At 49.3% G+C, this 14,797-nt stretch overlaps 7 protein-coding genes across 7 annotated transcripts; 2 read left to right on the top strand and 5 right to left on the bottom strand.

Moving 5' to 3' along the window:
- Nucleotides 1–170: 170 nt before the first annotated feature.
- YALI1_C29576g (uncharacterized protein) lies at nt 171–1,631 on the top strand (the record flags this gene model as incomplete). Its single annotated transcript, XM_502091.3, has 1 exon — nt 171–1,631. The coding sequence occupies one exon, from the start codon at nt 171–173 to the stop codon at nt 1,629–1,631; it is 1,461 nt and encodes a 486-aa protein (XP_502091.3).
- Nucleotides 1,632–2,469: 838 nt separating this feature from the next.
- YALI1_C29538g (uncharacterized protein) lies at nt 2,470–4,041 on the bottom strand (the record flags this gene model as incomplete). Its single annotated transcript, XM_502090.3, has 1 exon — nt 2,470–4,041. The coding sequence occupies one exon, from the start codon at nt 4,039–4,041 to the stop codon at nt 2,470–2,472; it is 1,572 nt and encodes a 523-aa protein (XP_502090.3).
- Nucleotides 4,042–4,356: 315 nt separating this feature from the next.
- Nucleotides 4,357–4,938, bottom strand: YALI1_C29529g (uncharacterized protein; the record flags this gene model as incomplete). The annotated part of the gene is made up of 1 exon (XM_068282510.1): nt 4,357–4,938. The coding sequence occupies one exon, from the start codon at nt 4,936–4,938 to the stop codon at nt 4,357–4,359; it is 582 nt and encodes a 193-aa protein (XP_068138611.1).
- A 1,121-nt stretch (nt 4,939–6,059) lies between these two features.
- YALI1_C29506g (uncharacterized protein) lies at nt 6,060–7,184 on the bottom strand (the record flags this gene model as incomplete). The annotated part of the gene is made up of 1 exon (XM_502088.3): nt 6,060–7,184. The coding sequence occupies one exon, from the start codon at nt 7,182–7,184 to the stop codon at nt 6,060–6,062; it is 1,125 nt and encodes a 374-aa protein (XP_502088.1).
- An 828-nt stretch (nt 7,185–8,012) lies between these two features.
- On the top strand, nt 8,013–8,344 carry YALI1_C29497g (uncharacterized protein; the record flags this gene model as incomplete). Its single annotated transcript, XM_068282509.1, has 2 exons — nt 8,013–8,028; nt 8,079–8,344. 2 exons carry the CDS (start codon nt 8,013–8,015, stop codon nt 8,342–8,344), a joined length of 282 nt encoding a protein of 93 aa, XP_068138610.1.
- A 474-nt stretch (nt 8,345–8,818) lies between these two features.
- YALI1_C29485g (uncharacterized protein) lies at nt 8,819–9,262 on the bottom strand (the record flags this gene model as incomplete). Its single annotated transcript, XM_068282508.1, has 2 exons — nt 8,819–9,050; nt 9,096–9,262. The coding sequence occupies 2 exons, from the start codon at nt 9,260–9,262 to the stop codon at nt 8,819–8,821; spliced, it is 399 nt and encodes a 132-aa protein (XP_068138609.1).
- Nucleotides 9,263–9,739: 477 nt separating this feature from the next.
- Nucleotides 9,740–13,129, bottom strand: YALI1_C29447g (uncharacterized protein; the record flags this gene model as incomplete). Its single annotated transcript, XM_502087.3, has 1 exon — nt 9,740–13,129. One exon carries the CDS (start codon nt 13,127–13,129, stop codon nt 9,740–9,742), a length of 3,390 nt encoding a protein of 1,129 aa, XP_502087.3.
- Nucleotides 13,130–14,797: the final 1,668 nt, after the last annotated feature.

Raw genomic sequence — 14,797 nt, 5'->3', positions numbered from 1 at the left:
AAGTACAAACTACAAGTTCCCAGTATGTACATGTACTCGTATTCTCTAACTCGCACCGAGTAGGATGGGCACAAGGGCTACCAACGATAGAGCTCAAGTAAGCATGTTTATGGAGAAATCTGAACTAGACGAGGTAGAAATCGGATTGTATCGACTTTTATGTTAGATGTATGTCTTTTGGCAGAAATCCGATGACTCTCTCCACCATTATTCGGCGACATGGTTGTTGTCGGGGTTGCTTCCCTAACGCATGGTCGATTCTACCTCAATTTGGGTTTGGAAATGGCTTGGATATCGCTAATGCAGAATCGAAGGTTCAAATCTTTTCGCTACACCGCCTCGACATGTCTTTGGAAGCGACCCCGCCGGTTATTTTGCGTGAGATAATCGCCCATCTGGATGGACAGGATATGGTGAATCTGGTACTGGCTTTTCCGGCCCTGAATCCTTCGCCGCAGCCTCAGAAAGTGGAAATCGGCACGATAGACGCCGAATGGCTTGCAGATGTGCCGATGGGTCTAACGAGAACCGAAGAGGACATGAGACAGCAAGAGATCGACGACGACCGAGTGCATCTGAACGAACCCATTCCGCCCGAAGCTGATCTCTTCAGTATAGTCGACTATTCTACAACTGTCGGAGGAGGTAAGGGCTCAATTGAGGTGGAACTAGATGCACCATGTATCAACATGTACGCCAAGGGCGACGACAAGGGCTGGCGTTTGGATATGATCAAATTACGTGCGACGCCAAAATCGTCCAAGACTCGAATGCAGAGCGAAATCAGGTACAATTTGTCTGGACAGGAGCCGTCCAAGGACACAAAGGGACGAAAAATCCACAGATTTTGGTCCTACGACAAGAAAGGAGACAAGATCGACTGGAACTTCAGTTTTCCGGGCGACAATTACTGCGAATACAAACTGACTGACGACAAGAACCAGTTCATGTACGGTATTATCAAGAATGAAGAAGGCGACAAGGAAGGGGTGTGGGCGGTTAGTGAGGTCAGAGAGGAGGAAAAACCGAGCCAGGACCTTCCAACCACACATGTGCGACTTTCAGAAGACACCTCGGAGAACGCCATTATCAAGCTTGTAGGAAGCAAGTGTCCTTTGGTGATAATGGGCGGTGGAGAAGACGAGGAGGCCAATGGGCTGTATTATGTGGACTGGGAGGAAGAGCAAACACATCACATTGCAGACATTAGTTTGGATTTCTTCAAGACGGATGATTGGTTGCTTAACATTCCTTGTGTTGCTAATGGCGAGGAGTTGTTTGTGTCCCTTGATGGCTGCATTTTGCGTCTCCAGACGTCTCCCGACGGACCCACTCATCTTGTCAGAAAGTACGATACCCCCCAATTCAATCAAGGAGAGCTGGCTCTCGACCAAACGAAGCGGTTTCTGTTCTCGTGGACGCCTGAACGTCAAGCCGTGTTAGATCTCGACACCGAGCGACTGACAATCATTCTTCCGTACCACAGATACGAGTCCCGGTTCGTGGGAATTATTAATGACGAGGTCCACGTGTGGAGATTCAATTGGGGATACATCAAGGACGTCTTTGATCACAAGCGACATGGTAAGGAGGAGTATGACTTTTCAGAGGTGGAGAAGCACGGTAGTTGATGAAATGAGAGGAATATTGGACTGTACATTTACAATCATAGACAATGTATATTACGAAGAGAGTTACTTTTGCGGGAGGAACTGATAACTGCTCAAGGACTTGTAACAGCACACGTTCGCCAATTTGCACCTTGGCTGGTGATTCCACGTACAATAGGAGTCGTTCGTACAGTACTTGTAGGATCAACAGGTCTCGGGTGCAGGGTTAATCTCCTTTTATGACTATTAACCTTGAAATGTGAGACACATGGCTGTTATATCAAGGAGAAAAGAACTCCTATCATTAACAGGGGGGGGGCATGTAGATATCCGGGGTGTTAACCGTGTAGGTTTGGACCAAACACCGACAGACGTTTGACAGTGACAGGTGGGGTAATGGCTGGAAATCTCGAAGCGGAAGTTTCTTATCTGTTGGATCTACTGCTACACTTTGTTGAAACAATACCAGCTGTCTTTTCATTACTTTGGCACTTTTTTTTTTTTTTTTTTGAAGTCATAGTCGAGGGATGCGATTCGAACCTGCTGCACAGCAAAGTATTGCGCTATAGGTACAAAAGTAATGTCAAAACAATCGCCTGATCCAGCTTGACGTATACCGCCTACAGTATGTACAGACATATACCTCCCGTTACTGTAAGATTGGTACGGCTGTAGCATTTTAGCGCCGTCGTGTTTTTAGCGTCGTTCGTATTTTGGCGTGAGTTTAGCGTGATTTTAGTATGGTGTCTATTTCTCGGTTGTCCAAAGCATCAGCAGAAGAGAAGTCATACAAGTCTTCGGTTTCAAGCCTTCAGTTTCAAAAATTCTTCTCATTTATTAAATACGTTTTATGGAATGATCACTTTTGGGATCCGGGGAGGGTCTCAGAGGTGTGGTTGACCTCTGTGGTCGGCAACGGGCTAGCAGAACGTTCAGGAGTGCTAGCAGGCGATTCCACTTGTTCAACATTGACAGCAGCTCCCTTCTCTTCGTCGTAGATCTTTTCGTCAGACTCGGATCGGTGTCCAGCACCACCAGCAATCATTTCAGCGTGTCGTCGCTCAGGACCAAGCAGGGTGACGACAAAGAGGAAGACAAAGACACACGCAATGAAGATGGCCATGACAAGCGAGTAGTTGTAGACACCGGGTCGGATCTTTCCGTTCTCGTCTCTCAGAGGGAACTGGGTACCGATAGTGGCCTGGATGGTAGAAGAACCGGAAGAGGCCAGGTTACCGAGCTGGTAGGCAATACCAATCATGGAAGATCGAAGGGCAGGGGGAGACAGTTCGGTGAGATGGATGGGAACGACTCCCCAAGCTCCCTGGGCAAAGAACTGCAGGAAGAAGACTCCGGCATTGATACCGGGACCAGTGACAAAGGCCCATGGGTAGATGCAGGCAGCACCGAGGATACAAGCCAGAAGAATAGTAAGACGTCGGCCGAGAATAAAAGACGCGTGACCAATGACCATTCCACCGAAGATGGAGCCCAGAGAAGCAACAGAGTTAGTGATGGTAAACTGATCCTTGTCGAAGCCCAGCTGAGCTCGCAGCATGGTGGGGTAGAGGTCCTGAGAGCCATGGGAAAGGAAGTTGAAGCCGGTCATGAAGAGAACCAGGTAGAAGAACATGAGCCAGTACGACTTAAAGGTGGTCTTGACTCCCTGCCAGAATTGTTTCTCAACTCCTTCGGCCTCGGCGTTCTTCTTTGACTGGATGTAAGTGTCGGTTTCGGGAAGGAAGAATCGGAAGATCATGATGAGCACGGGAGGACAGGCTCCGAACCAGAACAGAGCTCTCCAGCCGTAAGGAGAAGTATCAGCAATAGCACGAGCAAAAACGACACAGAGCAAGTATCCTACACCGTAACCCTTCTGGAAGAGACCAGAAATAAAACCTCGGGCTTCAGGAGGGCAGTCTTCAAGAGCAGTGGCAGCAGCGTTACCGTAGAGACCACCCATAGCGATACCAAACAGAGCTCGGACTCCCAGGAACTGCTGGTAGGTCTGCACGAAACCGGTTCCGAGTTCCAGGACGACAAAGAGAAAGTTGTTGAAGATAAAGGGCCATTTTCGACCATATCGGTCCGAGGCCACACCAAACAGAACAGCACCAACAGCTCGCAGCATGAGCACCAGAGTGATACCCCAGGTGACATCCTTGACTGTGACATTCAGGTCCTCGGCGATCTGCGTAGCGACCACACCGACGGAGAAGAAGTCAAAGGCGTCCCAAGTCCAGCCGGCAAGAGCCACACCCACGAACAGCCACTGCTTCTTGTTGAGCAGTCGCAGGGCAGGGATGGGGTTCATGTGTTTCTTCTCAGCCTCAGTGAGCTTCGGGGGCTTCAGGGTGGAGATTCGAGTGCCCAGGTAGTGCTTGATGTTAGACCATGAGAGATCGGGAGGAGGGTAGTTGTCGAGATCCATGGTGTTAGCTGATGGAGATAGAGCAAGTAGAAGCAGCGGTGAATGGAGTATTTATATTCGGGCAAGACCAACAGGCCCGAGCTGGTGACATTTACCCCAGCTGGATTGCACCAGATCTTGGCATTGGGTGGATTCAAACAAGGGTATGTCATAGACAGGAGGACGTGTAACAGTCCGTGATGATACTGGTATGGGATATAGTTAGCATCGTCGAGAATAGATGGGACTTGAAATTCCCAAAACCGAACGGTTCTCGGCACTTTTTCCAACAACTTTTGGTATCATAAAGTATCTGTTTGGTACGGTATCACCTTCTCACCGGGAAATACCAGCTCGTTTCCCCATCGTGTGTTGTATGCCACTCCACACTTGGCTGACTTGCCAAGCAACCTTGTGAGAAGAAAAAGGAAAAAAACGGAGCGAAATGAAGAGTCGGAAAATTGTTGGTTTTTTTTTGTTTTTAGAACCCGAAAGTAGCCGCAGAGGGGAACCACAGGGTCGTTGAACAGTTGCTTTTAGGATGTACTGATCGGGAAAGGCTGTCCGAAGGCAAGAGTGTGTAGTATAGCAGAGGCGATACTGGAATGGATCAGTAGGTATTCCACCTGTGGACCAAGTACCTCCGGCTTTTGATACAGCACTATAGCAGATTTTGAGCTGACACCCCACAAATGTCAGTGTCAAGAATGCAGTATGAAGAAGCATCGTGTGAGTTTGCCAGTATCTCCATACACCAGCCAGGATCGTGAGTCCCACCGGATAATCCGTGCCAAGACGAAAACCTTTCTGCACTAGCAGTCTCTGGCGTCTCACACGTCCATTTTCTCCGCCGCGCATGGAAACCACGCTAATGAAACTCTCACCTTGTTGGGAAAGTGTGTGTTTGTGGGGATCCATGTTGCCAGTGCTGGTATTCCATGCATTGGTATCACCGGTTCAAGAACACCCAGCGAGTGTGTGAGTTCCATCATCTCTTTTAACAGCCACTCTCTACTCGAAACACCACCGCGATGGTGCCATGTTCTGAGAGATCACCGTTACCGCAATACCCAGCCGTGTCGGCCACGCTCAAACATATCTCAACACGATCGCGTGGACCAGACAAAGAATGTGGCACCTACATCGTAGGACTCGCGAGTTGTTCCGCAGGCTGGTACCGTGTCGTGTCATTGGCCAGAGCTATCTCCCTCAGCTGTCAGAGTCGTGATGCAGAATGCGGGGTAGATTCACTAGCCTGAAAGTGAATGAGACTAAGAAAGAAGACGGGAAAATTTTTGACGTGTTGGCAGAACAGCCACCGTGTACACCCCTGGCCTGTTACACCACCCACAATGACTCTTCCTTGTGCGTTGTGGCTGTCTTGTTGAGCAGGCTTGTGGGTGATATTCCGAGTTATTCCGTGCCCAGTGATCAAGTATAGACCATAGACCATGAACTATTGGTATACCAAGACAGCAGTGGACCGTGGAAGGAATAAACACATGTGCCAGGGTGTCCCTGCACTCCACAATTCGTGATCAGTAACCGCATGTGCATTTTTTTCTTAATCCACGGACTCCGTGTACGATAAACCCTGGTGCTTCTCCGGGGAAACCTCCACACCGTATACATACCCTAAGCGACCAGGTTACTGTATAGCTATAAGAGCATGCCCTCTTCCAATAGCCACCAGAAACCCAAGACAGTAACCTCCTTCTTGTTGAACCCAGGCTGTGTCACCTCAACTCATCCCCTCATCCCCCCCAACACCCTCCCCTCTGCTACGCAACCCACGCCTTCCACGATCTATTCCTTGTCTCACTGTCTTTGCCTGATCATTTCATCTTCCATCGTCAAACACGTTCTATGGTCATTGTTGAATTAATTAAATAAGAGGCTGTGCATCTGTTCCTGGATGACACCCATATGGTGTGATCTCAAATCTACCCCACACCCCCAAACGGGCAATAATGCGACGGGAGTGCATACAAATGCCTGTAAAGGGAGCCAAGAGATTTTCCGCTAGCAGAAGAGGTGTCTTAAACCTCGACAGGGCCGAAAAACTCGGTCTTGATCTCGCCGGAGAAACCAAGCTCGCTCAGCAGCTTTCGCACAGTGGTCATGAAGGGGGGAGGGCCCAGAAGGTAGACGTTGACGTTGCTGAGATCAACACCGGCAAAGTCGTCCTTGCTGATGTGTCGCTTGTCGGCGGTCTCGGAGTAAACGTTGGTGGTCTTGACGCCAGCGTCCTGCAGCCACTTGCCGAAAGGCTGGGTCTCGGGCGATCGGTCACAGTAGATGAGCGCGTTGCCCTCCTTACCCTTGGTCTCCTCAATGATGGAGATGAGAGGAGTGATGCCAATGCCGCCGGCCACAAAGAGAATCTTCTTGCCATCGTCGGTGTAGGTGAATCGGCCGGTAGGAGGAGCAACCTTGAGCTGAGTGCCGGGCTTGACCTCGGTGTGGATGTAAGTGGAAACGAGGCCGCCCTTGACCTTTCGCACGGAGATTCGGTACTCGTCTCCAGTCACCTTCTGGGAAACGGTATAGGATCGCATGGTCTCCTGGCCGTTGAAGGTGAAGAGGAAAGTCACGTACTGGCCGGGGATGGGAGTGGAAACGGGCTTGCCGTCGGCAGACTTGAAGTAGACGGACTTGACGTTGGAAGACTCGTCCTCGACCTTGGTCACGACAAAGTCTCGGAAGCCCTCCCAGCCGCCGGCCAGAGAAGCCTGCTTCTCGTACAGCTTCTTCTCGGCGTCGATGAGAATGTTGGCCAGCTGGGTGTAAGCCACGGTCCAGGCCTCGATGAACTCGGGGGTGGCAGCCTCGCCGAGCATCTCCTTGAGGGTGTGGATGATGGAAGCGGCCACAATGGGGTACTGCTCGGGCTGGATCTGCAGGCCAACGTGCTTGACGACAATCTGCTCGACAAAGTCGGACAGCACGCCAAGGTTGTCAATGTTGGAGGCGTAGGCAACCAGAGCGTGGGCCAGAATCTTGGGCTGGGCCAGGTTCTTCTGGTCGCTCTGGTTGAAGAATCGGATCACCTCGGGGTAGGTGGCGAACATGTACTTGTACATCTTGGCAGCAAAGTCAGTGCCATTTTCTGCCAGGAAGGGGGCAGAGTCCTTGATGATTTTGATCTGGGCGTCGGTGAGCATGGTTGATTACTGGGATTGTGTGATGGGTGTCTGTTTTATTTTGTCGGTATTTCGACGTCTATATAAGTCCCTGGTGGCAGCCAGATAGTCTTTTTTCACAGACGCAAGTGCTGCATCTCACACGCCATATTATGGTGTGGTTTGGGATGTTTTTGATTGGCCTGCGAGCAGACCAAGAACCGACGCCAACTACAATGGGTGAGTACAACCGGGTGACAACCGGGCCTGAGTGGCCATACGACGTAATAGTGCAGTGCAACAACGAGTGCATGCGCATGTCCCATCCAGGGAAGGACTGGATTCATACCACGGCGCGCGCGCTCAGAGGTGGGTTTACCGAGCTCACGAGGCCTGGCTTGGGGCTCGGGCCCACCAACCGTCGTCTCCTATTTGCATGTGTCATTCCGATCCCAGCCTAAAGCATATCTCACTTGTCGCGAATGTGAGAAAACACTACGAACAGGAGCACAAGCACCGAGTCTCGGTCTGGCTTCCCCCTTGGTCTGCGAATCGCATGATGCCCTTTCCCCGAAAATACACTTTTACAGGGTCTGAGTTTCGGATTCAACGGGTCTTACAGACGCATCGTGCTGCACAAGTCTCCACATCACAAGTGGATCTGGAGGCCATTGTTGAGCGCCACAAGGGTGCTAAGGACACGGAGATGGCTTCTGTAAATGCCGCAAAGTTGGCTCCCTTCGCCCGGTAGCTCCATACGTTGGGTGGGCCGCCTACTGGAGCCTCGACGATGGCCCATAGAGTTGCACAATGACTTTGAAAAGGTTGTGCAATGTACAAGTACAGTACACTGCAATTTGGGAAGGAGCAATGAGAATGCAAAACAGTCAAAAATTAAAAGGTAAAGATTAAAAAAATCGGTCAGCCTACACGGAGATTATATCGACAAGAACAACACGCTGGAAATCGCCGGAAAGCAGTCGGGAAAAAAGCAAAAAAGGCCAATGATATCGTTCATCGGCCAACATGGGCCGCAGAAATACACCCACCGAAAAAACCCCGCCAATTTACATCCAAAGAAGCCGAGTGATCATCCCTTTCATTTCGCTACGGTGTTAATAAAAGCCTCGCCTGACATGCAGGCCAATGCGGCTAACCTCCGGGTCAATGGTCCGACAGCGCCAGGGCTTGTAAAGTTTTAGCTGCCATTGCAGAAGAGCGTTACGAGCTAACCGATGGGTCTAGAGGAGGCGATGGGAACGAGATCTACTTGCAGGACCATTAGTAAGAGGATTTGGTGAGATCACAACTTACATTTGGACTAAGAATGAATGATAATCAACATTCGAGTCGTCGAAGCTGTCTTTGTTTCGCCGTGTCTCTTTCTTGTTTGTCTTGTTTGTCTTTTTTTCTTGTCTTGTTCTGGTTATATCCCTCACTGTGTCTCTGTGGCCTCTGTGGCCTCTGTCTCCGCCTGTCTCTCTGTTAATCAGCCCATCTCTTCTCTCACTATCCGTCTCTGTCTGCTCTATATCTCGTTTAAACCGCTGAATTGGGCTCTTTCAATCGAGGTCACCGACTCACTTCACCATGTCCCCGGAAGGTATCGAGTAAGCTATAGCCAACTCTAACCCTGTGCTACACTGACAACAGCACTGAACCTATTGGTATTAACTCTACACATCTACACCTGGACATGGCTCATTCTGTATTGGCCACGCGGTCGCCATTGTTGTGTATATCCACAAGAACCGTCTCCGACGAGCAAAATACTGACAAGAACCCGGAATCTCGAAACTCGCGCTCCAGAAGAGCTCCACCCGACCAATGAATACTGAATGGCCTTCAAACACTCGAAGCAACCCGTAAATAAAAGAAAGACGCAGTCGACGCAGCCCGGAGTCGAAACTTTGCCGATCCAAAAGTCAGTTGACAGTGACTCAGTGATGAGACTTGGGCGTGGTAGGACCGCCGTGTCCACTGTAACATGGCCAATAGCAGCCTAAACAACGAGCTTCGCTCTGGAAACCGTGCAAACTACTTCCATACACACATTTGCACTCTCCAATATTATGTCTCCACTTTTTTTTTCTGCTCGGCTGCACTAAAAAAAGTTGCATCGGAAAAATGCACCGACTCGTACAAGTGTACGATAGTCGTATGTACTCAGCTCCGACCTATGTGACGAAATCGGACCAGCTGAGTTGCATAAACGCGGCGGTTATGCGGATCTCGGAACGCGGAAATAGTGGAATGAATCCTGCATAGCTGTTCTAACCGCATCCATCACGAGTCGTACTCGTATGTACTGTACGGAACGCTCCGGGATGATTCATCATAAAATAAGAGCTGCAAGAGGTAACGTTTACGACAGCCGTAAAAGCAGGGCTGATTGGTAATCGTGCATTAGCAATGTATGGATTTTGCTCAGAAAAGTTAACCCCTTGTCTGCTCGCATCCTGCTCTTCCCTCTTCCACCACGAGTACTCGTACAGTATGTACCAGCACTTGTACCGATACTGGGTTGTATGGCAAATGTCGATATAAAATCATATGCATTAGTAATAAATAAAAACTGACCTTTCGCTGTGGCAGGTCTACTTTCTCTCCTTCACTTGAATACCCAAGTTAATCAAAACCTCTCTCAACTGAGGCCGCTTGAGAGGCTTGGCCAGGAAGGTCTCCATACCAGTGGCAAGACAGTCGTTGATGTTGGACTGATCAGCATACGCAGACACGGCAATAATGGGGTTTGTATAACCCAACTTTGTTCGAATGATCCGAGTGGCCTCTCTTCCATCCATCACAGGCATCTGAACGTCCATGAAGATAACGTCAAACATCTGGCCCTGAGCAAGAATGGCCTCCACGGCTTCAACCGCCTTGAGACCGTCCACAGCAACAGACACGTCTCGAATACCCTCCAGATTGAGCATTCGTGTCATCACCTCCTTGTTCACGTGGTTGTCCTCCACAATAAGCACCTTACATGTGGCGGCAGTGACCTTGCTCAGTGAGGGACGCAAGGGCGGGTGTATAGGCACTGGAGAAGGAGTAGGATGAGCCACAGTGGGGGTGGCAGGCACAGGAGGACTGGTAGCTGACTCCACACATGTGTTGGCAGCAGGTGCTTGGATCACTAGACCACTGCTGACGTTGTTCTTCTTCTTGGCCTTGGGCTGGATCACCTCCTCAATTCCGGAGTTGCTTCGATCGCCAATCTTGACAGGCAATCGGAACCAGAAGGGGTTCTCAAGATGAACTTCTCCGTCCATCAACTCCGCAAGCTGACGACAAATGGATAAGCCAAGCTCGGTTCCGGAGTTTTGAATTGCGTTGGAAATGTCCTTGCCTTCGTTGAGATCGTGCTCCGTGTGTGTAGTGTTGACAACCAGAGACAGGAAGCCAGTACCGGAGATTGAACTCACTGACTCTCGGTTAGTGGTTGAAGTAAAGGAGCCGCAGGGAGAGTTCTGGGTAGTAGCCAACGTCAAGGAATTGCCTCGGCCACGGGTAGATGATGTGACCAACGAATGATGCTTATTAGCTAGACCAGATGTCAGCTTTTCAATATCGACCTTAACAACAACTTCAACCGAGTCACCTCCTGTCAGAGACTTCAAAGACGACGAAATGAGGTTGATGGCAACTTGCAACATTCGGTTCATATCTCCATGAAGAACCAGGGCATGGTCAGACGACGCAATACTGAAACTGATGTTCAGATCCTGGCAGGGCTGCTGGAAAATACTCTCCAGCTGCATGACCACCTCGGAGACGGTGAAATCGACTTCGTAGAGCGTCAACTTGCCCAGCTGGTTCTTACTGAACGTCAACAGATCAGTCAAAAGATGCAATAGCAGCTCTCCACTCTGGTAAATGACTTTGAGGTTTCTCTTCACCTTGACGACATCCTTCTCACCCATACACACAGCAGTTAGACCTAGAATGGCGTTCAGAGGAGTCTGTAGCTCGTGTGTAATGTTTGCAATAAACAGCGTCTTTGCCTCGTTGGCCGTCTCGGCCAGCTCCTTGGCACTCTCAATTTCCTTGGTTCGCTGCTTGACCTGTTGGTCCAATGTGTCGTACTGCTTGCGCAGCTCCTCGGCCATAATGTTGAACGTGTCCGTCAACTCGGACAGCTCGTCAATCACAAACCGCTTTCGGTTTTCCACCTTGGCAGGCACCTTGAACTCCATGTTGGGGTTGGAAACAATTTTTCTAAGCTCTTGAGACTCGTGTCGTCGGTGGAAGGCCGTGGTAGCGCCCTTGGTCTGGCTGTCGATACGAGTATCCTCCGAAGACGTGCTTTCAGGTACCCCATCTGATCGAGCACCCTTTTCCGAATGAACCGTATCCAGCGTGTTTATGGACGTCTTTGTCGCTGGCTTTTTGCCATCATCACCTCCCTTTCCTCCCTTTCCTCCCTTTCCTCCGTTCTTTTTCCAACTCAAGTTCCGCCACCAGGCCAGTTTGTGTGCTCGGCCTGTAGACCGATCAGTGGCTGCCTGAAGCCTCAGAATGGGTCCCACAGCCCACGACGCCAACACCAACGTCACAAGACACACTCCAGCTCCTAGTGAGAAGACGGAAATCAGCAGAATGTTCCGCAGTGTATACAATGGCTTGTAGACATCGGAGTGACTTTGAGCAGCGATAACGGCCCATCGAGGATACGTGTTTGCTGAGTTGGTCGTAACCTTGGCGTATCCCACTGCCACATTTGTGCGCGCATACTGAACGTTCAATATGGACCCATAGGGTACATTGTCGTTGAAGTAGTACCCCAGGTAGGCTTCATATGCACCCTCGTTTGCATTGAGAGGGAACTCGTACGTGTAGCAGGTCATGCACGAGTTTGTTGGCAGCGCGTAGGTGTATTTCATGTCGTCGATGAGTGGCGAACGGATACCCTCTCTACCTATAGAGTCCATAAAAGTGTCGTTCTTGAGCGAAAATTGTTTGTAGATTGCTTCCGAGGTGTCGTCGGTGAGAGAGATAAGTGACAGGTCGGATTTCGACGCCTCAGTAACGGCGTCATTCATGTTGAGAATGCTCATGAGTCCGTTGGCCTTGACTAGTACCGTAATATATCCCACAATGGAGCCGTTGACCTGTGGGAACTCAAACCCGTTTTTGCCGACAGCTGTTGTCATGGTGAACACAAAGTCGTTTCTGCTGTTTATGATTTCTGGCCCCTGCAACATCCACGAGTTTGTGCGGAGAATCTGCTTTTGGAACGGCGAAAGAGTCACAGGAAGCATACTCATGGGCCACTCGGTTACGTTCTGTGTGACGGGGTCATCCAACAGCACGGCAGCAATCTGGTTGAACTCGTAGTCGTAAACCACGCCTCCGAGCCCGTCGGAGCTCTCCAGAGCCGTCACAAACGGATCCACCTGGGCCGTGATGTTGATGCTTGCTCCGTTATACGAGTCCATCAGTAGCGTCTGTAGGAACTCACGTGACCCCAGAGACACCGTCCCTGTCTGGAGCGATTTCAAGTAGTAACTGATCTGTGAGCTTTTCAGCTGGGCAATGACCGTCAGTCGGTTTCGTCGCAGGTCCAAAACTGTGCCCTGGTTGTTGAAGTACGTGATGATACTCAACAGACCTAGGCAGCAGAAGGCCGTGAACGACACCGCAAAGGACAGCTGCCATTTCAGCGAAATGCGGAACTTCATCTTCGCGAAACCTGCAGAGATGAACAGGCGGTTGAACGTGTGCGGTTTGGTGTACTTGTAGGCTGTTTTTGACAGCAGTAAAAAAGGGTGAATGCATGCTGGTAATAGAGTTTGCCTACCTCCGACAAGCGGATGAGAGATGAGATGGATGTGTGAACGCTGTGGAGCGACGTGGCCACATGATAAGAAAACAAGGAGTGGAATTTGTATCGGCACAGGAAGACGATGCAATTTTGAAAAAGGAATTTTACACCAGGTGTTTCTGAGAGGGATATTGCTGTGATGTGTGTTACTTGGAGACATTCAACTAGAGCGGTAAGTATATGTTAAAGTTAGTTGGTAAGACGTAAGATGGGGACTGTAGTGTGTGTAATAACGAGGATATCAACTGGATGATAGATTGAGATTATCATAGAAGCATTAATAATGGTATTTATGTCTTTATTTGTATTTTTGTTGCCTGCACAATACTTGCTAATCCCGTACTTAATTTTGCCAATCTATATCAGCCACACGACATTAATATACAGTAACCGTTAGAGAGTGCTGATCTTGACGAAGCACATGAAATCGGCAGATTAGAAGAAAAAACCTGGTGGAGATTTGAATCACGTGAAACCGTGAGTATTCGCTGTCAATCTTTGTAAAATTATTTTCCTTCCGGACTCTCCAACGTGACTTTTGTCGCCCATCTTCATCTACCCCAATAGGGACAAGGTTCAGGACCATCCATTAAACATCGCGAAGCCGGGCCGACTCTGCAACGGCAGGGTGGGGTGGGGGGAGAGATGTGCACTTTGTGGATGCATGCTTTAGATACAGAAGTTATGGCATGAGTATCATGCTTGTACAAAGATACATCTCTGAAGCCACCGAGATCCTCCATTTGTCATATACCACTCTCAATTTTTATTGTCTACTGTGGAAAATGTTGACCGAGGAGATATCACTTATAGTATGTACTGTACGTATGTACTGTCCTGTTGAAAGACCCTTGGTTGTAGACATAAACTAACTGTGAACGTTCGGACAGCTCTTAGCGCAACTACCATCCGTCGCATTAAGCCCGAGGCAGTGTTATGTCGACCTTCGTCAGGATAGGCTGGACAGTATGATCACCGTACAACTGGATCAGAAAGACTGTTCGGGCGTCTCGCTTTGATGGTATCACACCACCGTAAAGTCATCCAATCATAGTCAACAACCAACGTATCCACCCTGTCTCAGCTTGCCCATCTTTTCACCAAGCCAAGGTGTCTCTCTCCAGTTAAACATCCTGCCATCGGATATTACAAAAATACGAAGACATCCCCGCTTCAAAGTGTGCTAATGGACCGCCCTAACTGTCATCCAACGCGTACAAGACAATTTTACTACAATATGTACTACTATACATACACAGTACATAGTCTCCACCATCTATGGAAAGAGCCGTAACAACTGATAGTCTTCTTGTTGCAATCCCAGCCAATGGCACTCGCATTTGTACTCATACCCGGATGCGCTCGTAGTCAGACACAAGTGAAACACCCAATGAGACACTGTGTCAGCCACTCGGCCGCGCTAACTCGATTATCCATAATTTGTTGCTGGCTGCTAGCGCAATACATTGCATGTGTTAGAATAAAAAAACAAGAAAAACAAGAAAAACAAGAAAAACAAGAAAAACAAAAACAAACAAAAACCGCTATTTAATTTCCGCAGATAAAACATCCCGCCCGTCTGATCGGCCACTGTGATCGCACCGCAATCTGTCCTCCTTATCGTCTAATCGTCTGTACACAGTAACGGCACATATCCACATTGAGCTCGTTTTTTAACCACGTTTTTTTGCCGTCATATGTACTGCCCGTAAATAGATTATCAGCAAAATCTCAGATCTCTGCACCGACAACAACCAATACAAGGACACAGAAAGCACACGGTGGCATCTACGGAGCCGCAAGAACAACCCCAATACGCCCTAGCACT

Source organism: Yarrowia lipolytica, chromosome 1C (assembly GCF_001761485.1).
Source record: "Yarrowia lipolytica chromosome 1C, complete sequence".
Taxonomy (NCBI): domain Eukaryota; kingdom Fungi; phylum Ascomycota; class Dipodascomycetes; order Dipodascales; genus Yarrowia; species Yarrowia lipolytica.
The sequence above is the reverse complement of the archived record's forward strand: the minus strand, read 5'-3'. Positions and strand labels throughout refer to the sequence as shown.